Raw genomic sequence first — 26209 nt, 5'->3', positions numbered from 1 at the left:
CGTTTCTTTATATTTTTCTCTAATCACAATAAAAATATTAAAGTGTTGATATTTTTGTTGCTTTTTATATTTCAAATATCATTTATCTATTAAAAAAATACGACTCTAGATCTAATTAAATATTACACTCTAATTTATTTAGTTTGGAAGAAAGTATATAACTAAAAAGATTAATATAAATGGGTTATAAGAATTAAATGTTACACTCAAAGGCCTAACTCAATTGAAAATATCAATATTGTTAAATTTGATATTCTTTTTTATTTTAAATATGAGATTCTTCATTTTGTTTGTCTGAGTTGATGATTGTATGTGTTATTTCATCTGCAATGGAGTAAGCCAAAAACTAATTAGCGATCTTTCAACAAAGCAAATGAATTAGTGAATTACATTCCTCACACAACCTTTTGGCTCCTCCATTAAGCTAATAAGGTTTTGTATATGAATGAAGCCATTAAGGTTTCCAAAGATATAACATATATAATTTAATATAATATGTTATAATTCACTAAATCATAATAAAATATCAAATATAGTATAATGTTAACATTTTATGGTGTAGTAAAATATTGCTTTTGTGTTTGGCCTTTAAAATGTTACAATTTACATAAGCTTGAAATATCTAAACAATATAGGTTTTTCATCTTTCTCTTCTCTTGAAGCACAAAAAAAAGGTTAAAAGTAATAATCAACAAATCCATGAAAGCTCTTACTTTAATCCTTGCATTCTCCATTATCATTGCTTACTCATCTGCAACACCAACATTGGTCACTCTCCTTCAATCTCAAATGAATCAATATTCCACACTTAACCTTACCCAACAACATCAAGTAAATAAATTTATGATCTCAATAAAATTATTCAATATTAAGTATCTTTAATAATTTAAGATTTTATTGTATTTATCTGTTTCAGATTAATGAGACTAAATTGATGGGAATGTGCTCTTACAGAATCACTATAAAGACAAACTGCAATTCTCCAAAATATTCAAAAGATACAATCGGTATTTTATTTGGAGATGCTGATGGCAAAGAGGTTCTCTTATTTTCAAGTCATATAATTTAATTATTTTTATTTTTATTTCAAAAAAATTGTCATTTAATATTCTTGTCCACAATTTTGAATTGGTTGAATAATTAGTCCATTATGGACTAATGAGCTAACTGGCCTATTTTATTCTTCAGTTTTTTATTTATACTCTCAATTTATTTATTTTTATGACATTTTAGTATATTATATACTTCATAATCATATATTTTATTAAATATGATTGGATGTTAGTGTAATTTTTATATTTGGCAAAAGTTAATGTGTGTCCCAAAGGCACAAGTTAATCAATTATTTAGAAAGGTGGATTTTTATCTACCCAACTCAAAAAGGTGGTTAAAGTTACCTTCTATATAAAATATTTTAGAAACAACAAATAATTGAATTATTTTATAATTAATTAAATATGTTAAAATTAAATGAGATGTTGTGATTGGCTGAAATTAGACTATCTAACTTTTTGTGATGGATAAAAAAGTTGTTTCTATTTGCAAAAATATTTTCTTGAAACATTTGCATTCAATTTTTTTATAAATTTAAATATTTACTTTTTTTAAAATATAATATCCTTAACATGTTAACATGATCCTTTATATTAACTCTAAGTATCAATTAAACTAAAATTATATTTTTTCAACTAAACCAAATTTTAAATTTTAATTTTTTTTTTAGTAATTTAATAGTCAGAATTTCACTTATGAAAAGTGAATAATTAGAATGTGACAATTACTTGTTTTTGGATAGTTATTAATATTAGAGGGTAATTTAGTATCACTATTCTAGTGATAACTTAGTTGTTAAGTTTATTCTATTAGGGCATATGTCGCACTTTTGTTTGTATATAAATAGACTAGTGGTAGTTGTCATAAATGTACCAATCATTTTGTTCCTTTCTTCCGTAATGAATAGCGGCCGCCATTTGCTTTCTCTCATTATTCCTCTTTGATTTCATCACCTTGTACACCAACAAAAGATATCATGAGCCTTTGGTTCGAGAAATGGACCGGCTTACTTGTATCGAAAGTATCTCCACATGGTCGTTGGTCTGTGTTTCGCATGTGAGTAGAGTGTCCCGTTGAAGTGTGTCTAACGGCGGTACAAGTGTAAGTGAAAGAGGAGTTTCCACATGAGGGGGAGCATTGTAGACTCACACTTGAGAGGAAGTGTTGAGAATAATGCAAGTGTGAGTGTGGATAATAGTTCCACATTGGATATGCATGTGGTGACTTGAATATATATAAGGGGGAGAACCCACTCACCTATCACCTTAAAATTTTAGGTGGAGAAATGGTGTGTCTCCCACAAAGGTGTGTTGCTCAAGTGCAATGTCCCGGAAATTAACAATGCTCCTGACTCGACCCTCCCCCAATTGTTGCGCCTACAATTAACTGAGATAAATGTATCTATTTTTATATAAAATTTATATATTTAAATACATTTTTATAAATAGATTTCAAATCAGAAAATAATTTAAATTTTACTATTTGTTTTCAAAAACATATGAGAAATGCTAGAGGTACACCTAAATTTACACTGACACCGTATTTACATACGGTTATATATACTATCTGATTTTTTTATTACTTTTTCATGCTTTGAACTTTGTGCCACATTTAAAAAGCTTTTGAAAATTTTACGGTGTACATATGGTGTACGTTGAGAGGGTGTCAACATAGCACCACTCAAAACATATATAGAGATGTTATTAATAGACTGATCTTGGGCAAATGGTCAGCTTGGCACAACCTGACCCATTTCAATCTTTTTGAACTAATTTTATTGTGGGAAATCCAGTTTTTTTGGATTGTTTCATATCCCAATCCATCTAAATAAGGGTCAATGTGTTGTTTCATCTTGTAGGACCTATTTTGACAACCATACTTAAATAAGGGTCAATGGATCTGGTCAAGCATATTGTTCTTATTGCTTCCTCTTTTGTAACTCTGAGAATAAAATGGGAAGTTTGTACATTTTGCTTAAGAGCAATATGTCTAATATGTCTGACCAAAATATATTTTTTTCAATTTATTTGAATAAAAACTCTTAATAATAGGTTACAAAAATTATTTATAACTAATATGTAAAATGGTAGCTTTATTTTACTTTTTTTTTCTTGAATAATAATGGAATTTATCGATTTGAATTTTATACAGATTACAGTGTTAAAAGTAGATCCTGAGATTGAATTGTTCGAGCGGTGCAAGACACTTATATATGAGATATTGGGACATTGTATTGGCAAAATCTGCAAATTGTATGTAGCTAGAGTTGGATCTGATGGTTGGATGCCAGAAACAATCGTTGTCTACGACCATAATAATCCTCCTATTAGTTTCAACTACAATTATTTCATTCCTGAAGGTATACGTCGGGGCTCCAATTATTGTGGAAATCAAATTTAATTTTATATTCCTTAAACTCATTTATTTTCTTCAACCAAAAAAAATATGCTTATTGCATGCTGTCAAAGATCAAATTTCCAATAACCATATAAAAGTAGTGTGTGAGCTTGATTGGTTTTTTTTATTTATGTATGAAACTAAGAAATAAACATGAATTCTTTATGAAAATATGAATGTTCGGATACATTATTCTCTTACACTACTAATGGACATGAATTTAATTTGGCTAAAACTAGATTTGCTCTTATGAATTCATTGGTTCAAGATAATTTTGAATGAGAGTCGAAGAAATTAATATTTAAGAGGAAGTAAGTGGGAGGTGATTATAGAGAGAAAAGAAAAAATACAATTGTTTGCTAAAAAAAATCAGCCACAACAATATCCTTTTTGTCACAACTAAGTTATTTGGGCACATATTATGTAAAGATTCATTTCCTTAAAAAAATAAGGCTATGGAAGGTATGGTTGGTTTGTTCATAGGTAGATTTACTTATAAATAGATTAACCAAAATAATATAGATGTGTGTAATACAAATAGAATGATTTTTTATAATATTAATAAATATAATTTTAGTTAGTATGTTTCATGTATCTCTTCTCAAACACTATTTTTTATAAGATTTCATTTTTTACTTCTTGAATTTCTCTTTGTTCTGTTGCGGAACTAGAAATATAATGTGAATCAGTGATTACGAAGGATTGTTGTGGATCTGACAATTTTTAATTATTGTGTATTTTGCTATGACAATTAACAAGTCTCAAGAACAATCTTTTGACAATGTTAATTTATACTTATCAAAAGATGTTTTCAGTCATGACTAATTGTATGTGGCAATTTCTAGGGTTAAGAGTAAACAAGGTCTTAAAATTTTGATCCATTACAAAGATAAACGACCTATGACTATTACATCTAATGTTGTATACACAGAAGTTTTCCACAATATTTAATAGATAATTATTTCTATCATTTTTCGCTTAATACTTTGTTTTTTTCATTTTACAGGTCTAACGCATTATGTTAATTTTGAAGATTCATGTTTTATATGTCAACTGCTGGAACATGATAACAAATTGGTGCAACACATGTTATATTTTGCAATATCTATTTCTTCTTATAATGATCATTGACAAGATATGTCAATTTACATTATCTTTCTTTTGTTTAAACAGTTTACAATTCCTTAATTCAGTTATTGTTTTTCGTTTCTATAAATAACTCATCTTTCAATTTTAGTTCCTCAAAAAGTTTTCTTTAAATAATGGTCCTTTTAAAATAATTTGTCCACAATTTTGATCTCTGTTGTCTATTTGGTCTGACATAAGCTGATGTGGCACGCCATGTTTATTGTCACGTCACTTAAAGTTAATAGTATTCTTGACTGCAAAAATACTTTTGATTGTGGGGGTTTTAAAATCCTTTAAATAACTAAAATATAAACTCAATTTTTATACATTCAAACTCAATTTATTTCCTCTCACTGTTTGGTTTTCCACAGCAACTTCATTTATTCACACAGGATGTTTGATGAAATGCCTCAAAGAACACTAGTCTCTTACAACACACTTATCACTTCTTATACTCGACATGGAAATGTAGTTGAAGCTTGGAGCTTGTTGAACCACTTGAGGGTATCCGTTAACGGGAAAAGTAACCGAAATGCAGTTGTTGGTATCTTTACATAACTATTTCAAGTGAAGGACTAGTTTTATATTGCTATGTTGGAGATACTTGGTTATATTTAATAAGTTATATTAAGGTTAATTTCGGAAGTTATAATCGCTTGTTGTGTTTTATGTGTAACATGTTCTACAAGTTACTTGGTATATAAGTTTGTTGTGTCAGTGAGGTAGGAATTTTAATTGTATTTTCTTTAATTTCACTTAAATTATTTTTTCAAGAAAAAATATGATGACTAATAACACTTAACATGTATAGAGTTATGCAAAAACACATGAAAATTTTTAAGAATCGGATTGAACTCTATTGGATTGAAGAGTAATTTCTGATTTGACAGAATTTATGTATGTCGTCAAATTATGTTCACATGCTGGTGTCGAAGACTTACATATTGTAGTAGTTGAAGTGTGTTATAGTACGTGGGTGTTGAAATGCTAGGGTTGTTAGTATTTTGAATTGGGTCTGTTTGTTATGTCCAATTGTTTAAGTTAGTTTGCACCCTAAGTTAGCTTGTAATGGGTATTTGGGGGGAAAAACCCATTAATTTAGTATGTTAGGTTTATTATAAATAGCATACTAGTCTCTCATCATTGCATACCGCAAATCCTAATTTAGACTGAGAGGGTTATTTGTTATTATTGTAACACTTATAATCTTGATTGAAACAGAAAGCAAAGAATAGCAGTTATAACCAATTCTTTGTATTCTTATTGTTCCCTTACCTTTTGCTTACCCTTGTCGGTTTCTTACCGAAAGAAACCTATTATACTTTGTTCTTAGCATTGATTTCACAACAAATTGGTGCAGTGAACGTAGAGAAGATGCCTTCAACAAATTATGAGATTAAAAAGTTCACCGGAGTGAACGATTTTGGTCTGTTGCGCTTAAAGATGAAAGCCCTACTGGTCTAGCATGGTTGTTTGGAAGAGTTAAAGGGAGCGGCAGCTAGGGACACTGAGTTAACAGAAAAAGAAAAGACGTCCATGATAGGAAAAGCCCACAGCGCAATCTTGTTGAGCCTTGGTGATAAGGTTATTCGACAGGTATCAAAGGAGACGACGGCATCAGGGTTATGAGCGAAACTTGAAAGTTTGTACATGACCAAGTCGCTGGTAAATTGACTCTACTTGAAGCAAGCTTTGTATTCATTCAAGATGATTGAAGACAAAGTGTTGGCTGAGCAGTTGGATATGTTCAACAAGATGATTCTTTATCTTCAAAATATTGATGTGAAGATAGATGATGAATATTAAGTGTTGTGGTTGTTGTGCGTTTTGCCTAGAACACATGCTCACTTCAAAGAAGCTCTCTTGTATGGAAGGGAGTCCCTGGCCTTTGAAGAATTTCAACCAGCCTTGTATTCTAAGGACTTGAACAAACGAAAGGAGCATAAATCTTCGACGGTTGGTGAAGGTTTGGTCATTAAGGGAAATTCTTGCGAAAGGATGGTAAGTTCGACAAGAAGAAAGGTAAAAGCCAGCAGAAGTTTTACAATGGCGAAGCATCTGGTATTTGATGCTATCATTGTAAGAAGGAGGGTCACACAAGAAAGGTGTGTCCTGAACGCCTGAAAGATCATGGAGGTAAGGATAATGGCAACGCAACCATTGTTCAAGATGATTTTGACTTATCTGATTTTCTTGTGGTTTCAAGTAGTAACCCTAGTAAGGAGTGGATTATGGATTCAAGTTGCACTTGACACATGAATCCAAATAAATACTTGTTCGAGGAATTATTTGATCAAGATGGTGGGTCTGTATTGCTGGAAAAGAACAAAACTTGCAAGATTGCAGGTGTTGGATCTGTGAGATTCAAACTCCATGATAAATCAATAAAGTTGTTGACTGAAATCATGTATGTACCTGATTTGAAGAGAAATTTGATTTCTCTTGGTGAATTAGACAAGAAAGGATATGTTTTCTAAGGAGAGAATAGTATCCTAAAAGTCATGAAGGGGTCGAAGGAAGTCTTGAGAGGCGTGAAGAAACAAGTCTTGTATACCCTTGAGGTTGAAGTTATAAGTGGTTCAAAAAATGTTGCATCCACGAAACCTTTGTTAAAAACAGAGATTTGACACATGAGGTTGGGTCATGTCAATGAAAGGGGTCTGGTCGAATTAGGGAAACAAAATCTGCTTGGTGGAGACAAATTCAAAAGGCTGAAGTTTTGTGAACCCTGTGTACTAGGAAAATCTTGCAGAGTGAAGTTCAATAAAAGCAAACAAAGAACACATGGATACCTTGATTACATCCATGCTGATCTTTGGGGGCCTGCAAGTTGTCCATCATATTCAGGAGCAAGGTATTTTCTCTCCACAGTTGATGATTATTCAAGAAAGTTATGGGTACTCATCCAAAAGACTAAGGATGAAACTTTTGAGAATTTCAAAAGTTGGAAGACTCTGGTTGAAAATCTGACTGACAGAAAGGTCAAGAGATTGAGAATCGACAATGGCCTTGAATTTTACAATGAGAGTTTGACAGTTTTTGTGCAGCCTCTAGTATTGCAAGGCACAAGACTACTTCAGGTACTCCCCAACAAAATGGTTTGGCTGAAAGGTTTAATCGAACCATCTTGGAAAGAGTTAGATGCATGTTGGGTTAAAGAAGGTGTTTTGGGTAGAGGTCGTTTTGACAACAACATATCTGATAAACAGTTGTCTTTTGACTGCATTAGATATGAAGACACCTGAAGAAGTATGGTCAGAACATCCACCAGATCTCGAGAAACTTAGAGTATTTGGCTGCATAGCCTATGCTCACATTAGGCAAAACAAGATCGAACCTAAAACTCTGAGATGCATGTTCGTGGGATACCTTGAAGGAGTCAAAGCTTATAGACTATTGTGCCTAGAGCCAGGTCATGAGAGGTGTATTATCAATTGAGATGTAGTTTTCAATGAAGTTGAAATGGATTTCAAGAAAACAGATGATGTAGTTCGAAGTGTAGATATATATGACGAAGAGCTGAAACAGGGAGAGATTCCTATTGAGGTGGAGCACGTTGATGCTGAATTGCATATCCCAGATGAAGTCGAAGAAGAAACACAAGATGCTGGGGAAGTTGAGGAAAATATCGATGACTACTTGTTGGTGATATACAGGTCGAGAAGAGTCATCAAACCACCTCATAGACTTGGGTATGCAAATCTTATAGCTTGTGCCTTAATCTCTACAAGTGAGGTTCTAGACGAAGAACCTAGAGACTATAAGGAAGTTATGAGTAGTCGAAATCAGACTAAATGGCTGAAGGCCATGGATGATGAGATGAATTCTCTTCATGATAACAATACTTTGGAACTTATCAAGAAACCTATTGGAGCAAGGTTAGTCAGCTGCAAATGGATTTTCAGAGTTAAGGAAGGAATCAAAGGAGTGGCGTTGAAAAGATATAAGGCAAGGTTGGTCACTAGGGGTTTCACTCATAAAGAAGGTGTCGACATTAATGATATGTTTTCTCCTGTTGTGAATCATAGGTTCATTCGAATATTACTTGCCATGGTGGGACAGTTTGATCTTGAATTGGAACGGATGGATGTGAAGATTGCGTTCTTGTATAGTGATCTAGATGAAACAATCCTGATGAGGCAACCTGAAGGGTATGTCGAAAAAGGGAAGGACGAATATGTGTGCAAGCCAAAGAGATCCTTATATGGACTGAAACAATCTCCTCGACAATGGAATAGGAGATTCGACTAGTTCATGACACGCATAAGTTTCATTAGAAGTCAGTTTAACCATTGTGTTTACTTCAAATTTCGACCTAGTAATTCATTTGTTATTTTGTTGCTTTATATGGATGATATTCTCATAGCAAGCAACAATGTCAAAGATGTGATGAGTGTAAAGGCTGAACTCAATGAGGATTTCGACATGAAGGATCTAGGAGCAGCATTCGGGATTCTTGGGATTGACATCTGAAGAGATATAAAGTAGTCGAAGTTATGCTTATCTCAAGAGGCATACCTACGGAAGATTCTCGGCAATTTCGGTATGTCGAATTCAAAGCCTGTTGTGACTCTGACAAACCTCAATTCAAGCTGAGCATTATCAGTGTCCCAATACTGATGTCAAAAGAGCTTATATAAATAGCATTTCATATGCTAATATAGTTAGGTTCTTTGATGTATGTTATGATTTGTACTAGACCCGACATTAAATATGCAGTTAGTCTTGTAAGTAGGTACATGACGAATCCTGGAAAGTCTCACTAGCAAGCATTGAAGTGGATTCTAAGGTACATAAATAGGTCTCTGAATAGAGTCATAATTTATGGTGGAGCCTTGGGTGAAGATAGTAAAGTAATAATTGAAGGATATGTTGACTATGATTATGCAGGTTGTATGGATCCCAGAAAATTATTTGTGGATATGTTTTCACTATGTTTGGCACAACAATTAGCTGGAAAGCAACACTTCAGAAGATTGTTGTTTTCTCAACCACTGAAGCGGAATATATTTCCATCACTGAAATTGTGATAGAAGCATTGTGGCTTGAAGGTTTTGCTAAAGGCTGAAACTTCAAGGTCGAGTTATCACTGTTAAATGTGATAGTGAAAGTGCAATACACCTGTCGAAGAACTCAGCCCATCATGAGCGAACCAAGCACATTGATGTGAAGCTGCATTTCTCCAGAGGGGTAATCGAGCATGGAGAAATCCAAGTGTTGAAGGTTTTGACAGATCATAATTCTGCTGATATGATCACCAAGACATTGTCGAGTTGCAAGTTTTTCCACTGTATGCAGTTAATAAAGATGCATGATGAAAGTTAGTTTGTTCTTTGATGTTATAGAGTTTATTCTAAGGTGGAGATTTGTGAGAATTGGATCGAACTCTACTGGGTCGAAGAGTAGCTTATGGTTCGACAAAATTTATGAATGTCGTCGAAGTATGTTCACATGCTGGTGTCGAAGACCTACATATTGTAGTAGTCGAAGTGTGTTCTAGTATGTCGGTATCGAAATACTAGGATTGTTAGTATTTCGAATTGGGCTTGATTGTTATGTCCAGTTGTTTAAGTTAGTTTGTACCCTAAGTTAGCTTGTAATGGGTATTTGTGAAAAAAAGTTCATTAGTTTAGTATGTTAGGTTTATTATAAATAGTATATTAGTCTCTCATCATTGCATACTGCAAATCTTAATTTAGGGTGAGAGTGTTATTTGTTATTCTTATAATATTTTGAATCTTGATTAAAATAGAAAATAAAGAATAGCAGTTATAATCAATTCTTTGTGTTCTTATTGCTCCCCTATTTTTTTTATCCTTGTAGGTTTCTTGCCAAAAACAAATCTATTATATTTTATTGTTGGTATCGATTTCACAATAAAATTTATAGGCACTACAAGACTTGGAAATAGACTTGGAGAATCCTTGTAAGTGACGATTGGGTATTCAGAGGTAAAAATTTATTACCTAGTTCACATTGGTCATCTCGACCATACAGTCTTATTTGTAATAATTCTATTTTATTTATTTTTCTTTTTAATCATTATGAATAGTTAAATTCTTCTCGATTATGAGGTAGATGAAAAATTTTAATGTATGACTTCTATTATTTTATTGAATGTCTAATAGTATCATTTAATTATCTTTGTGTGTAAAATTGTTTATCTTCTAATCAACTATGAAATGAATTTAGGTTGTAAATAGCTAATGGAAAATAAATTTTGTAATTATTCATAAAATGATTGATTTAGAAAAATTGAATCACTTATTTGAGATTAGGGATGACAAGTTGACCACCCCTAGTAGGTATTTGTAAAAAAATTCCATATTGGATAGGGTAAAACCCCACAAAATGGAGACAAACAAGGGCACGGACAATTATCCACTAAAATAAGTGGTAATAGATAGGGATGCAAATGGATATTCATGGTGACGGATAGTATGATATTTGTGTTCTCCCTGTTGGATAAATATGATATTCATATATGCCCCATATCCATGTGGATATCCGCTAAACGGGTAATCCGCAGGTAATAAAGTATCTGCGGATATTTACAGATATCCATGGATAGTAACATTTTTCTAAAATCATATTTAAAAAAAAAAAAATTTAGAGTTTTTTTAAAGAAACAAAATGTTATTGTCACATAACATTCATACACATCTCTCTTATTTTAACAACTGAATTTTATCAAATTAATCTCTTTCATTTTCACCAAAGCATAATATCTCATACATTACATGTTTAACAAAAATAAGAATGATATTATGATTGTGAGTTATGGTGGAAGAGCGGATGACGGATGAGTAGAAAGGATGACACTAGTTGGAAGGAAAAAGAGCGATACAAGTTGGTTTGACGGTGGAATTATTGAAGCGAGGTATGGAGTATAGAAGAAACTTAAATATGAAATGCCCAATAAATTTTGTATAGAATATAAATGTTTTCTTCAAAGAAAACTTCAAAAAATACGTATATGAGGAGATTAGTTTTTTAGTTGTATAGAAGATGAAAAGATAGTGTATAATAAACTAATAATATTTAAGTAATTTTTAAAATTTATTAACGGATATGGATATCCGCGGGCATGGTAACATTAAATCTATATCCATATTCATTAATAAATGGATATTTAAATATTCATTTATTTTATCCGTGGATATCTATTAAACTAACTGTCTCGTACACGTGACGGATTTTATCCGTGGATATCCGCGGGTATGGATATTTTATCCATCCCTAGTAATAGGCGCGGGTACGGATACCTTAGTACCCACCTCGTCCCATATTCGCACAATATTTTTTTTATTATAATAGACACATGTGTGCTTATAATTTTTATTAAATATATAATTATTAAACTTGTACGCGTTTTAATATAAGTATTTGATTATTTCCTAACTCAACAATAACATCCTTGAATTTTTTTTTAATGTTGTAAAAAACTTAAAATGACATGATACTTTTTTAAACGGAAAAGCAAAGAAAATATATTAGAAAATAAAAAGGGTACGTAAAAGATACAAGCAAGCGCATTAAAACCACAGACAACAGCAAACAAAAAACAAACAAAAGAAAAAGAACCAACATCGAAACCTCGAAGAAAAACAAAAACATGAGACGACACCCCCTAGTCGATAAAAAAGTACATCTGAAACACTAGGACCGCCTGCCATCCTCGAAAAGAGTGGACTAGAGAGCGGTAAGCACGACTACCCCCCAGTCGATAAAAAAGTACATCTGAAACACTAGGACCGCCCGCCATCCTCGAAAAGAGTGGACTAGAGAGCGGTAAGCACGACTACTTGAAAATTAAAGAGGGCATGCGACTACCCAGTTCATTCATAAAATCGCAGACACTAAAGGGTACATGTACATGGTCGATAATTATTTAGTAATGCAAGTAAGTGACTATATGCATGGATATTAGATACCCATAAGATAGAGTACGGGTAAGGTACATGTACATGGTCGATAATTATTTAGTAATGCGAGTAAATGACTATATGTATGAATATTTAAATACCTATAGGATAGAGTACAGTACAAATGCTAGTGTCCACGCGGGTATGGGTTCACGTAAAAAAAATTTCAAACTGTAGACATCGAGACGGATAATATAGTATCTTCCTCATATTCTACTCATTGTCTTCTCAACTCGAGATATTGAGTTAATGTTGTACATGCTTTAGATATAAACAGACAAATACTCTCTAAAGGGAATAATTAGTCTTTAATTTATATCGTTAGTTTATTTTAATAATAGAATGTTCTCTTGTGATATTTATGAACTTACTAAATAGTGAAAAGGAATGAATTCGTACTCCTAAGAATTCTCATTATTATTAATTTCAATCAATTACTTTTCTCAAACCTATAAATGCAATTGACTTGTTCTAAATTACTCTCGATCCTTATTGATATAAATTTAAGAGTTTACAGGGGATTGTTAATGTAAAATATTTTACAGAGTCAGTACATCACAATCTCTAAAAAGAAATATTTTATATGTAACTTAAAAAAAAAATATTTATAAAAATTAACGATTATAATTTTACTGACAATGTAAAATTGTTTTATATTGTCAATGTATTTTCATTAAATCATAAATTTAATACTTGAATAAATTTTGATAAACTTGTTAAAGTATGGAAATGCAAGCTAGAGTAGAAGATACTTGTATTTTACCATCATTTGCTACAAATCGTAGATCAATTTATATTAAATTGATGTAAAGAGTTAATTTTTAAATAATTTTATAATTGAGAAATTGAGCGTCAAATAACTATTATTCAATTTCCTAATTGTGTTTTCAAAGTTAAGAAATTATTGTATGATTTTAAACAATCTCCTAAAATTTGGTATAATAAGTTCTATAAATTTATTTTATAAAAGAAAATTTCTTAACAGACCTCCTAACCTTCTTGGCCACCCCTGGCGAAATTCCCAGAATGCCCCTATATTTCGGAAATGCATCTCCGAAATCACTTTTTTCAGAAAAAAAGGGTGATTTCGGAAGTGCACTTTCGAAAACACGAAAAAATACCCCTTTTTGAGTTTTCGGAGATGCATTTCCGAAATATTCCAAGACCAAATTGGTCTTGGAATGTTTCGGATATACACTTCCGAAAGAATTCAATAATTATTAAAAATTTAAAATCAAAGTGAATCAATACAATTAATAGGTATAAAATCAAGGTGAATCAATAAATTGAAGGTGAATCAATAAAATCAAGGTGAATCAAAATTTCCTAAACAATTTTAAAGTTAAAAATTATTTTACTAACTTATATAAATCAAAAACATTTTAATTTCATAATTAAATTTTGATTATTTAGAATTAAATATAAAATTTATTCTTTAAATAAAATTAAGACAAAATCTTTTTTTAATTTTTTTAAACTAAATAAAAATTTATAACTCATTTTTAATTATGAATCAGAATAGAAATATATAAATATATAATAATAATTATTAATTTTATAAGTGAAATATATAAATATATAATAATTATTATATAAATATATAATAAAATAGTAATTATTATAAATTAAAACACTATTTTTTTAATTTTTTTAATTATTATATAAATATATAATAATTTTTATAAATATATAATAATTATTATAATTATTATATAAATATATAAATATATAAATTAAAACACTCATTTTTTTAATTTTTTTTGTAAATATATAATAATTATTATAAATATATAAATAAAAAATTATAACTCATTTTGTAAGTGAAATTATTTTAATTTTTTTAATTAAAATTATTTTAAATTTTAAAATATGAATCAGAATAGAAATATATAATTATTATTATTCATAACTCATAAATTATATCAAAATATATAATTATTATTATTCATTACTCATAAATTATATCAAATTTATGATATATGAATTAATTAATATCATAAAATTAATTTTTGGGATTTTTTTAGATTTTTTTTTTTGTTGTTTCGGAGATGCATCTCCGAATTTTTCAAAATTCCAATTTTTGGGATTTTTTCGGAAATGCACTTCCGAAGTCTGGAAAAATTTTGAAAAAACAATATTTCGGAAATACATTTCCGAAGCGGGGGTAAAATTGGGTTTTCGCAGGGGGTGACCCCCATAGGGAGGTGTGTAAAGAAATTTTCTTAATAAAATTATTACAAAAGGAGAAATGTAGACACAATTCTATTTAGAAAATCATTTAAAAATTAACTTTTTTTACGTACAGATATATATGTTGATGATATTTTATTTGGTTATACTAACTCAATATATGCAGAGAATTTTTCAATGTGACATTCCTAGTTAATGCTTCTTCTTACATATCGTTTCATTCTTTATCAACTCTTTTTTATGTTTAACTTTTCATATTTTTTTTAGACCTTTCAATACAGCAGCTGAGTTATTATTGTTTTTTTATAAGCGAAGCAACTGAGTTATTGAATTACATTCCTCACACGACCTTTGGTTCTTCCTTGAAATCAATAAGATTTTTTATTACAAGAATGAAGCCATTAAGGTTTTGAAAGATATAACATACATAATTTAATATGATATGTTAAAAATTCACTAAACTAAAATTAAAAAATTAAAAATTAAAAAAATTAAAAATAATGTAAAGTTAACAAACATTTCATGGTGTGGTACTGTGGTTAAATATTTTCATTGACCTTTATAATGTTATAACTAATATAAAATTTAGGTGTTCCTTCTTTCTCTTTTTTTAGGCTTAAGGGTTAGAAGTAATATTAATCAACTAAACCATGAAAGTTTTTACCATAATCATTACATTCTCTATTATGTTATCCTTCTCACATGCAACACCAACATTGGTCACTCTCCTTCAATCTCAAGTGAATCAATCTTCAACTTTTAATCTTACCCACCAACTACAAGTATATAAATTTTATATTTTAAATAATATTGTTAAAAATCAATAACATATTCAATTACTTTTTTCTAATTTAGTTTCAACAACAAAAGGTTTAGTCACTAGCATATACATATGTATTGTATATACATGTTTCAGATTAATGAGAGCAGAATGATGGGAATGGGAATGTGTCCTTACAAGATCAGTATAAAGACAAGTTGCAGTTCTCCAATATATTCAAAAGATGTAATCGGTCTTCTATTTGGTGATGCTAATGGTGAAGAGGTTTTCGACATCTCTATTTTGCCTACTTAACTAATTATCTATGATTTACTTATGTGAGAGTTTTAGAAATATCTTATAACATGTTGATAAACTAAATTTTCAGCTTATTCACGTATACTCTTTATGATAGCTTATCTTTATTTCTTCTTTTTCATTGAATTGAATTTTTTTTTTTTAAGCAATTTATATCTTTATGATAGCTTATCTTTATTTCTTCTTTTTCTTTGAATTGAATTTTTTTTTTTTAAGCAATTTATATCTAACAAGATTTAAACCTTAAACCTGAAACCTTGAGAGGAGTATACTATGTCACATTCATGCACTCTATGAATGGAAATATGAAATGTAGTGGTTTGATATCTATGAATATTTTATATAATTACAGATTACAGTGGTAAGAGTGGATCGTCCCGAGACTGAGATATTGGAGCGGTGCATGACGCTTACATTTGATGTATTGGGAAGTTGTATTGGCAAAATCTGCAAAATGTATGTAGCTAGGGTTGGATCAGATGGTTGGGTTCCAGAAACTGTCACTGCATACCATGGAAACTACCCACCTGCCATATTCAACTACGACTACTTCATTCCTGAGGGTAACCGCTATGGCTTCAATTATTGTGATCATAAAGTTTAGTGTTACATTCCTTAAGCACTTGTCTTTCATTTTTTAGACTAAAAATATAAGTATGGAACTAAGAAATAAAGTTTTCTCTTCTAGAGCCATGGCCACTACAATTTCATCATAAAAATGCAGTTCATAATAGCTTTTTAACTACACAAAAAGGGTCTGGTATGTATTGGTCATTTGTCTGGTATCAGTTGAATCATAATCTGCTGATACAAGATAAGTTTATACAAAATTGACTGACAATTGATGTAGAACCAACTCGCGTCGCGGTTGAACGTGGCTAGCATCTAGTTGGAATTGGCGACCGAGATTTGGTCTTACGTTTTTGTTAACCAAGCCTGTGAACACCAATTATATTACCATGTAGCTAAATCAAATGAAAAGATGAAGAGAACTCATAACTAGATTTGTTTCGCATTTCTAGTTCCTCTGATTTTCTCTGCAGGGCATGGGTCCGGCACAAATATCCTTAACATTGACACTACTTTACAAGTTTTACGCTACTGGGTACCTTCATTCAGACACAATCTGTTTCCTTCCAAGGCAGCAACTCCCACTGTTTTACTTTTACAATCTCTGCGCAACTCTTTCATACAAATCACGAGGCCAATTCCTCTTTACGTTATTTGCAATAAAACTGGAAATCTGCAACAAAATGACAATTTAGCCATTGTGAAATAAGAGCACATGTAAATTATTAGAAAACAACATATTAAAACAATAACCAGCTAAATTTATTATTTTAAAACAGTGACAGGGAAACTACGTAAAATTGTAGGTCAAAATCAACCGCGCCCGAACCATCGTGTCACTCGCCTCTGACAAGAAGTGGATAAATGAATATTTTGATGGAAAAGCAAATTAAAATTTACCAGCTGATATATCATCTGAGGGCACTATTGACTTTTTTAGAACAATTATAGGAAACTATGGTACTTCAACAAAAGCAACTAGAGCGTGAACATGTCACAACCAAACAAAGAGATTCACAGGATAAACTACCTTAGCCCTCAAGGCACGAAGCGATCCATCAGAGTCTGCCACATTGTCCAGACAACTCAGAGCAACCTTCAAGAGGTCTGGTATACAAGCTTGGACATGAGGAGATAAATTTTCAAACACATCAACAGCAATATCAGGTCCTCGGGGATCTAGAGGCAAAAATGGAAGTTTAGCAACCTCCCTTAATGCATCAATGTGATTCCCCAGTCTTGACAATTTGTGAATTGATAATATTGACTCAAGTTGTCTTAACACAGTTTGCTGCTCAAAAACATGCTCTCGCTCTTGAAGACTGCAAAAATAATTCAATTGATCATTTTACTTATCAAGGATTATGATTTAGATTGATAAACAAATTTTTCATAGATGAACGCAATTTCCATAGCTATTTAGTTTGAAGAGAAAACACTGCCAAAATTTTACCAAAGTTACAACTTGATTAGACTGTTGGCTTTTTTTGGTACAGCAGAAAACAAAACCAACACCTAGCAAAGACTACGCCTACAGAATCAGCAAAAAGATGACTTAACCCTGTTTTTATATCCCATATAACCCCATCAGTCATCCTTGGGCCAATTACAACCAATTGCCACATGAAGAACATGGCAAAAATAAACTTCCAAGTTACACATAAACAGAGTTTGATCTCCATGATCATTCCATGAAAGAAAATATGGCAAAAGATGAAAACAAGAATCAAAGCATATTTTGGGCCAAATCACCGCAAAATAAGTTCTAAACTTGAAAAGGTTCATTAATGAAATATATTAAGCAATGATGAAGAATATCACTATCGCAAAGGCAAAGTCCGAGCATAGAAATACATGAGCAAGGAAATAAAAGGTAATAATTTCACCTGACATCTGGGTAGTAAGTGTATGTCTCCAAAATCTCGTTGCCAGTATGGATCAGGCCAGCAGTCTGGCTCTCACCATCTAACCTTCCACGGAAAAGAGAACAAATAGCTTCAGAGAGGCACTTATTGATGGTATCCAGCGCCATTGAGAAGGAACCCACTCTCTTCTGAATTTCTATAGACTGAACCAAAAAATTCTACATCAGCAAAAGCAAATGAAAAAATTGTGATGGATAATAAAGGGAACATGAAGGCAACAAAAAATAGGAGAAAACAAGTTCACAACTTTGTAGGTAGGAAAAATCTAAAGAGTAGAGACACAATACGAGAAACACAAATGTGAAAAATAATGAAATATAATCAGAAGGTATGAGAAATTTTAAATAAATAAGAGTGAACAAAGCCTATCCAAAAAAAGTGAGAATGGAAAAAATCCTAGATGTGTTAAAAAAATAATAAGCTTCACCAGAAAAAGGATATCTACAGCTTTGTTGGGGAGTTTGGAGGGGAAGGGAGGGCTCTGGGTAGAGATGATTTGAGAGAAATAGATATATCTTTAACTATTTTTAGAAGAAAATGATAAAAGATAGATGTGTTAAGAGATTGAATTTAAGAGTAGCAGAAAGAAATTACTTGATCATACATCCCAGCCTCCTGACACTGGCATGCTGCTTCAATCAAAAACTGTTGCCTTGCATTTGGATCCGCCACAAAACGTCCTAACTCTCCTTCTTCTCCAGCACCTCTTGCGCCAAGCATTAGATATATGCCTCCATCCCTTAACAACAATTCAGTTAGAAGCTGCTTCAGCATCAAGTTTCTCTGCCTTTGCTGATCAACATTACCTCTACCAGTCCATGACAACTGCCCACCACCAACCGCAGCAGCAGCTTGTGCATAATATTCTAGTGCCATCTGGAGATCACCAAGGCGCAGATACATAGATCCATATTGCCTGACAATAGTGGCTACTTCTGCATAAGCATCCATCGCCCCCAACTTTTGCCCAGTACCAGCACCTTCAGAAAGGACCCCATGATCAGCTAGCACAATTGATAGGTGGGCAGCATCAATATTATATCCTTCATCTCCTGTTTCCTTAGAAAGGTATAATACAGCCGGAAGCAATTGAATGCTTAAAAGCAAGATATAAGGATATACCAGAGGATCTTTTCCATTTTTTGTATAGTACGATGGTTCAAATTTATTCAGGTAACTTTGCAAATCATCCAAAGTGTATGGAATCACACTGTCACTTAGAACAAGGGATGAAGATCCACTTGGGCAGTCCCGCACAGCCGACAATTTGAACCACAAGAAATCATCTATCGAACTAAAAAGAGTCTGTTGATCTCTAAGCAGGCGATCAATATGTCTTCGAGAACCTGAGATGATGGCATACAACAGCAACTTTTTCCTATCATATGCAGTTCGACCTACCCGATCACCGGTTCTCAACATCCTTTCACATTCTTCTGATGCAGCAGTCGCAACCTCTTCTGGCACCATTCCTCCAGTATTAATCCACTCTGTGAGCTATCAGAAACAGTAAATTATTAAAAATACACTATAAACTAGTACAGAACAAGATGTGACCACGCTTTGTACCAGAGGAGCAAATTGATGTGAAGCACGCGAAGATAGAGCAACATTTCTTGCTTCATCGTAATAACCAGACCTCAGACAAAAATATATCTGTCACAGAAAAGAGTTAAAGCTTAGATCATCAGTAATATTGATTTCAAGAAACAAAGAAATTAGACATACGACTGAACTCTCTTAAACCATAGAAAAAACATGAAAGATAAGAAACGATGAAGTGTAACTATATTTTAGGGTATGCAAAGAGTGGGGAGTTCCACATCCACAATTCCACATTTAAGAAAATGCCACAACCCCAACAGACACATAAATATCTGTCAACAAAAAGAGCATTGGCAAATGTAAAATCTAAATTGGTTGAATATTGTGACTTATACGTTATTTGGTCTATATGTATTATAATTTTTCGCTTCAGTAGGATCTTATGTGCCGTGCTATGAATCTGGTTTTACGATCTTTCCCCGGTCGGCGATCCTACTTAAGATCTCGTGCTTGACTACATTGATTGTGAGTAAATTGTAGGCACCCATCGGATCCAAACTCAAGACTCATCCCTAATAATTATACATTGAGATAAAGTATTCAAGACCTGTTGCCATGTGGTATCAACAGGAGGCTGCCGCCGAGCATCACCAGCATCAAAATCCAGTACCCCGTAATCCCTCAGACGAATCTGCGCAACAATAACTAAAATCAAGGATTTGTGGAAAAAAAAACTAAATACATGGTAAAACATTGAACAAGATGCATATTCTTCAAATTGAGACGAACCCGAAGGAAGGCGCGGATTCTTTGCAAATTTCCAACACCGCCACCAAGTGAAGCCTGTCATTAGACCAAAAAGCAATCGGAAATTAAGTGTTGATACAACAACCAAATATCAATGCATGCTCCCTATCTTTTATGAATATAGCACTTGAAATTCGGAATAACAGATTACTTGTGCAGGATGATTTTGTATAGTATCCATGATGTGTTTCTCATGTCCCCACTCAAGGTGGCGCCTTGCCCCAATAATCAATGACATCTTTTTTGAAACATGTCGCAAGGTTGTGTCCTCATCCATCAGCATCTGTTTCAATTAGCAAAATTTAGAAAATAAATTTAAATGTTTATTTCACCACAGGTAGAACCAATAATGTTGCAAGCAAAAGTTTCTCTTTCAACTTTGCGTGTTAACATTATATAACAATAAGCACAACCTGAACAAGGTGCCATATCTTTCGCATCCTTACTGATTTTCCACCACTAGCATCAATGCCTAAACTTTCATATGCACCCTTGAATGCTGTGGCAAGCTAACAACCATAGAAAATTTATTATGAAAATTAGTATACAATTAAGTACATAATGGTGAGTGCTAGTAAGAGCTTTTGGGAAAATAAGAAAGCAAAAGATCTCAAAAAATATGGCATTGCTTATACTAAAAATTATGTTGTAAAACATTACTGAATTAAAAGCTTATACATTAGCTGCTTGCCGACCACTATGTTGATCATTGAAATGAACTGGCTACACCATCTACTAGGTTTTTAATCGAATATAGAACTCTAATTTTAAGTTTAAGATATCGGGAAAATAGGGTACATACTTTAAATGGCAACCCTGACTGTCTTGCTCTATTCAGATTTTTCACTACTTCAGCATAGACAGATGCCTTTTTCTCCGCGGTGGGTCTACTGTTCATGGGAACAATATCCATGCTACCAGAAGAGACTTGTGGAGTAGAAGTCATCGACGCAATCTGACCTGGGCGGGTACCTACGTTGCTGTTAGCAATCATGTTTGTCCTTGGTAATGTTGAAATCCGGTTTAAACTCTGAAGGAAATCACGCTTTTCTTTTTGCCAATCCTCCTGTCAAATATTAAATGCTAATAATGAGTACGAAGATTGAGCCACATACTATCAAGTACAACTAAATCTATGTCAATGACCAATATATTATATAGTAATGCAACAAAATACTCATCTCAGTTATAAAATTGCAAATAAGAAACATGATGATTTACTTACTTCACTATCCTACTTCATTTTATATGCGAAGTTCCACATATTAACCTATGCATGTTTTATAGAAAAAACAATCAGCGAAATGGGATGATTTGTTTGATGGGAAGTTTGAGCAGATCGGCAAACCTAATTGGCAATGTCAATATTATGGAAAACTATCAAGATGTATGCATTACAAGAAACTATGCTTTTATATCTTTTGATTTCTATTAACTTTTTGTTTTGGTTTTTCTAAAAGGTGAGTTGATAGAAAGAGGAAACAAGGATTACAAAGAAGGTACTTCAAAAAAGAATATATCATCAACAGGTATACAAAAACAATCTTATTATAATCCAAGAAATCCCTTCAATTTCTTTATCATAATCTTGTTCCAAAATCCACAAAAACTACAAGGACTGGTATTTCCTTTTGAAAATCTAAGGCATTCAGCTATAATCAAATAATTAAAGAAAAACAAATATAACTACATAAGGTACAGCCATAAAGATTTCTTATTTTCAGCACTGCAAGAAAAAGATAGAACACATTGGGGATGCAAAAAAAATGGCATACCAACACTTACTCTAATAATTCTTATTTTATTAGATTTATGAATATACCTTAGTAAAACCCATTACAAATGATATCTCCAGTAATAACCCTAAATTACACCAACAATACAAAAAAAAATATAGGTTTGCCATGAAATGAAAGGCAAGATTATACTAACCTCCAAAACTTTCATCATATAATCATTGAAACTCCTAAGATTATCCTTCTGAGCTTCCTGAACGGCAGAGACCATTGCCATTTCATGAACCTGAGAGCGAAAAAAAAAGTATTCAATATTATCACAATTCTATTCAAAAAGGACTACATTCTATAAAAAGCCAGAAAACTATGTTGATTCCCATAACAAGGTACAGAACTTGGCATACAAACATTGAACTAGCTTTGTTATGCTTGTAAAGGAAGGGGAACACCTCTTACAATACCGCATGCTTGTAAAGGAAGCGGGAGACCTCTTACAAAACCGCACTCACCAATGAAAAGTAAAAAGAAATAAAAATATGAAAACCAACAATTATTGTCATCAACAAAAGACAGTTCTTTAACTTTGTCAAGTGATTTATTGAAAAAATCAAACATCAGATTCAGAATTCAAACATTATATTTGAATCCAAAGATACGAATATTTCTCATAAAACTTTTAAGCACTTTGCGAGAAAAAATGCAGGGAAACTCAAACAAGTGGGCTTAGAGTACATTATACATAGCACTGATAAAAACTATCCAAATAGAATCAATTTGACGTCTAACAATTATTCAAAAGTCATAGTAATACTTTTAATAGTAAGTCCAAGATGGATAACAAGCAATTTGAAAGTGGAAATTACCTGCTGCAGATACTCCTCAACACTTGTTGCCTCAACAGGAAAAACATCCTCAAAAGTTGTCTTGATACAACAACAGAAAAAGAAAAAAAAAAGAAACAAAGGGCACAGCATTAGCACAATATATGAGTTGAGAAATCTAAAGAAGCACCACAAAAGCACCTAAGATAGTAATTTGACGTGAACTTCCAACCAAACTACTTTTGCTTTCAAATAGGCTATATCAATAAAACAAAGTCTGCAATTTAAAGAATGGCTGCTTAAAAATAACGAAACCCGGTATGTAATGCATAAAATATATAAGTAACGGGGACAAATAAATAGAATACTACAAGCCGAGAAAAAGCAAAAAAGTTCAATGCATAAATGATTGCAAAGTTTATTTTAAGTGGCACCTTCAACTCAAATGACTTCAGATCCCTTGCAAGCTGCTCTGCATTTATACCCTCGCGAGCAAGAAGCCTGTACATGTACATGAAAAATAAATCATCACACTAATTTCAGAATCCAACTAGGAACTAACCAAAAGACAGTACAAGATTTTTTTTCAAAATTTCTAAATTCAAAATGATTGAACAATTTAGGCAAAATTAAAAACGGAACTTCACATTAACAACAACAAAAGAGTACCTAGTTGCAGCAATGGATTGTGAAGGCGCCTCAGCCCTAACAGTCTTGGATTTAAGCTTCTTTGATAACGCTTCGAGTTGATCCAAGTTCCTCTAAACAATGTACAAAAGTGAATTCAAAATCACAGATCCCAAAATCGTATAACTAATCAAAAGCTATTTCAATTTCATCAACCAGTAAAAATTCCAACTAACAGGAAGTAAAGTATATTCATCAATTTAACTCAAATTGAAGCTACACATGGTTCAAAACAAAAATTGATTTACGCTTAACCTAGAAATGGATTATATCGTACTATTTCGTTGCAATAAGCATAAAACAGTGGAAAAAATTGAGCAAGATTTGAAGCGAGAACCTGAAGTGGAGGAAACTGAGCAGAAGGAGCAGCTTGTTCGAGAAGCTTCGATGAAGAGTGAAGCAGATCGGTCCAACTGGCCAAATCTTCGTTCGCCATAACTCTTCTACAAGCTCAGCGAAAATGGAAGAAGGGTTTTGGAGGTTGTTTTCTTACTTAAGCCCTAAAATTTGAAAAGCGAGGTTCACTTCTGGTTCTTGAGGATGGGGATGGACCGCTGCTATTCCTTTCGGTTTGTTTGGACCGGGTTCAAACGGCCGGTCCGTTTTCTTTTAGCGTGTGCTTGATTGAAGCCTATGTTTGTTTCAAGAGAATTATAGGAGAGAGAAGTAGAGAAGAGAGAAAAAGTTTCTTTTGTTTGGTACAAGAGATAGGTTGAGGAGATAGAAACACCGTAAGCCACATTCTCACTTTTTGCATTCTTCCTTCGCTATGCAACTGAGAAAAGGAGAAACTGAATTGATTTATTACGAAAAGTTGCAATCTTGTTGTCCATGCTTTAATTTCTTTCATTTAATAATGTATGCTTTCACTACATGTAATACATAGGATCCACTTGATGAAAATAATTCATATGGGGTCAGTCCATATAGAATTTTGCTCTCTCTTTAAACGGAGCCCGTAAGTGGACAGTGAGATTGGTCCCCTTGAATTAGTCGATCGCAAGGTCGGATATCAAAATTTCAAAAAAATATATACAAAGGACAGTACATGACAATTTATTTTACCATGTTTGATGCAGGAGTTAATTAGGGTACTGGACAAAATTTATGGTAAAGGACTAGACAAAAACAGGAATTTTATCTTTTACTGATCCATGAGACAACTTTTTTGTCTCAAGCATAAATTATCAAAAAAAAAAAAAACTTAAATAGTATTGTGATCCCTGTAAGTTAGTGAGTTTTTGCATTTAGTCCCTAAATTTTTTTTTTAGGTTTGAATCCTTATATCTCATGTTTGTGTTGCATTTCATCCCTAATATTAGTAATTTGTTAAAGAAACGTTAAGTTGACAAACGACGCTGACGTGGAATGGCATTTTATTTTTCTTTTCTTTAATATTTTGCAAACGTGGAATCAATGCTTTGGAGGTCATTTAAAGGAGGACTAAATCCAAAAAAAAATACCGTTTGCTTATCTTCTTCCTCTTCAAATGTTTTTCTCCACTTTGTCTTCTCTTCTCTGTAACAGGTTGTTGCATTTTTTTTCTCTGTAGCATGGCAACATCATCTGTACGTAATTGCTCTCAGTCTTAAATCCCAGTTTGTGGTTGCAATTGAGCAATGTGGATGTTCATCTCAAATTCAAGTGAAAACCCTAAACGAAAATTCAGGAAATGTGCAAATTCGGGTGTAATGTCGAGTTGCAAGCTATTCTTGTAGGATGATGAACTTGAGCGTAACATATCAACTGAACTAAAAAATTCAATTGATTGCAATTGCTCAGAAGTTGTGCAGAAACTAGATTGCATAATCAAAGACGTTGAAGCTAGGAAAAAAATAGTAGATGGAATTGAAGTTGGAAAATAAAAGGAAGAAGGCTAATTTGTTTAGGATGTTGTAGATTTTGTCATGGGTCTTGTTCTTTGCTTACCATAAATGGTAGTGAGTTCCATGTTCATGGCATCTGTAATTTTTTATGTTTTAGTCCATATAAGATGGTTATTTGTTGAATTTCTTCCTTGTATTGGTTAATTAGTTAAGAATTTCTTCCCTGAATCATTTTGGCATTTTGCATTTCATATATGTTTCATATTGTGTTGTTTGTATGTCATCCCTTAATCTTAATGAAATGTTTCTATTTAATTCTTGTTTCTTACTTATGTTAGTGGGTAGTATTTGTAGTTTGCCTAATTCTTTAGTACATAACGGCAAAAACAGAACATAATGATAAAAGGCATACCTAGTTGTGTCATAATTTCATAAAGCCAAAAGGCATAAGGTTGAAAAATATACAAACAAAACATAACTTGTATCAAAAGCATAAGTTGTCTTAGACACGATATCAAACA

At 32.3% G+C, this 26209-nt stretch overlaps 3 protein-coding genes across 4 annotated transcripts; 2 read left to right on the top strand and 1 right to left on the bottom strand.

The window, feature by feature from the left end:
• Nucleotides 1-580: 580 nt before the first annotated feature.
• On the top strand, nucleotides 581-3667 carry LOC131648376 (embryo-specific protein ATS3B-like). The gene is made up of 3 exons (XM_058918141.1): nucleotides 581-831; nucleotides 917-1039; nucleotides 3205-3667. The coding sequence occupies exons 1-3, from the start codon at nucleotides 700-702 to the stop codon at nucleotides 3451-3453; spliced, it is 504 nt and encodes a 167-aa protein (XP_058774124.1). The 5' UTR covers nucleotides 581-699; the 3' UTR covers nucleotides 3454-3667.
• An 11567-nt stretch (nucleotides 3668-15234) lies between these two features.
• Nucleotides 15235-16460, top strand: LOC131654094 (embryo-specific protein ATS3B-like). Its single transcript, XM_058924512.1, has 3 exons — nucleotides 15235-15475; nucleotides 15610-15738; nucleotides 16124-16460. The coding sequence occupies exons 1-3, from the start codon at nucleotides 15344-15346 to the stop codon at nucleotides 16373-16375; spliced, it is 513 nt and encodes a 170-aa protein (XP_058780495.1). The 5' UTR covers nucleotides 15235-15343; the 3' UTR covers nucleotides 16376-16460.
• Nucleotides 16461-16476: 16 nt separating this feature from the next.
• On the bottom strand, nucleotides 16477-24600 carry LOC131654093 (nuclear pore complex protein NUP93A-like). 2 transcript variants are annotated; one of them, XR_009299220.1, is made up of 16 exons: nucleotides 24200-24600; nucleotides 23845-23936; nucleotides 23610-23676; nucleotides 23218-23277; nucleotides 22551-22640; nucleotides 21421-21684; nucleotides 21032-21127; nucleotides 20770-20901; nucleotides 20601-20654; nucleotides 20419-20502; nucleotides 19836-19922; nucleotides 18861-19763; nucleotides 18228-18409; nucleotides 17372-17663; nucleotides 16881-17014; nucleotides 16477-16707 (listed from the first exon to the last, which is right to left on the bottom strand). XR_009299220.1 is itself a non-coding variant. In XM_058924511.1 (15 exons), the coding sequence occupies exons 1-15, from the start codon at nucleotides 24296-24298 to the stop codon at nucleotides 16937-16939; spliced, it is 2580 nt and encodes an 859-aa protein (XP_058780494.1). In that variant the 5' UTR covers nucleotides 24299-24600; the 3' UTR covers nucleotides 16477-16936. The 2 variants fall into 2 exon arrangements, 1 of the variants encoding a protein (XP_058780494.1); XM_058924511.1 differs by having other exon boundaries at nucleotides 16477-17014.
• Between the last annotated feature and the right edge of the window lie 1609 nt (nucleotides 24601-26209).

This window comes from Vicia villosa, linkage group LG2, assembly GCF_029867415.1.
Source record: "Vicia villosa cultivar HV-30 ecotype Madison, WI linkage group LG2, Vvil1.0, whole genome shotgun sequence".
NCBI classification, from domain to species: domain Eukaryota; kingdom Viridiplantae; phylum Streptophyta; class Magnoliopsida; order Fabales; family Fabaceae; genus Vicia; species Vicia villosa.
This window is presented reverse-complemented; position numbering and strand designations above follow the sequence as displayed.

What these genes read in the sequence shown, in the direction of transcription:
- LOC131648376 (XM_058918141.1), top strand. Translation starts at nt 700, where the DNA reads ATGAAAGCTCTTACTTTAATCCTTGCATTCTCCATTATCATTGCTTAC. An exon ending in ACCTTACCCAACAACATCAA is followed by an intron (nt 832 to 916) that starts GTAAATAAATTT and finishes TATCTGTTTCAG; the next exon opens with ATTAATGAGACTAAATTGAT. An exon ending in GAGATGCTGATGGCAAAGAG is followed by an intron (nt 1,040 to 3,204) that starts GTTCTCTTATTT and finishes AATTTTATACAG; the next exon opens with ATTACAGTGTTAAAAGTAGA.
- LOC131654094 (XM_058924512.1), top strand. Translation starts at nt 15,344, where the DNA reads ATGAAAGTTTTTACCATAATCATTACATTCTCTATTATGTTATCCTTC. An exon ending in ATCTTACCCACCAACTACAA is followed by an intron (nt 15,476 to 15,609) that starts GTATATAAATTT and finishes TACATGTTTCAG; the next exon opens with ATTAATGAGAGCAGAATGAT. An exon ending in GTGATGCTAATGGTGAAGAG is followed by an intron (nt 15,739 to 16,123) that starts GTTTTCGACATC and finishes ATATAATTACAG; the next exon opens with ATTACAGTGGTAAGAGTGGA.
- LOC131654093 (XM_058924511.1), bottom strand. Translation starts at nt 24,298, where the DNA reads ATGGCGAACGAAGATTTGGCCAGTTGGACCGATCTGCTTCACTCTTCA. An exon ending in AGATATGGCACCTTGTTCAG is followed by an intron (nt 20,902 to 21,031) that starts GTTGTGCTTATT and finishes TAATTGAAACAG; the next exon opens with ATGCTGATGGATGAGGACAC. An exon ending in CACATCAATTTGCTCCTCTG is followed by an intron (nt 19,764 to 19,835) that starts GTACAAAGCGTG and finishes TGTTTCTGATAG; the next exon opens with CTCACAGAGTGGATTAATAC.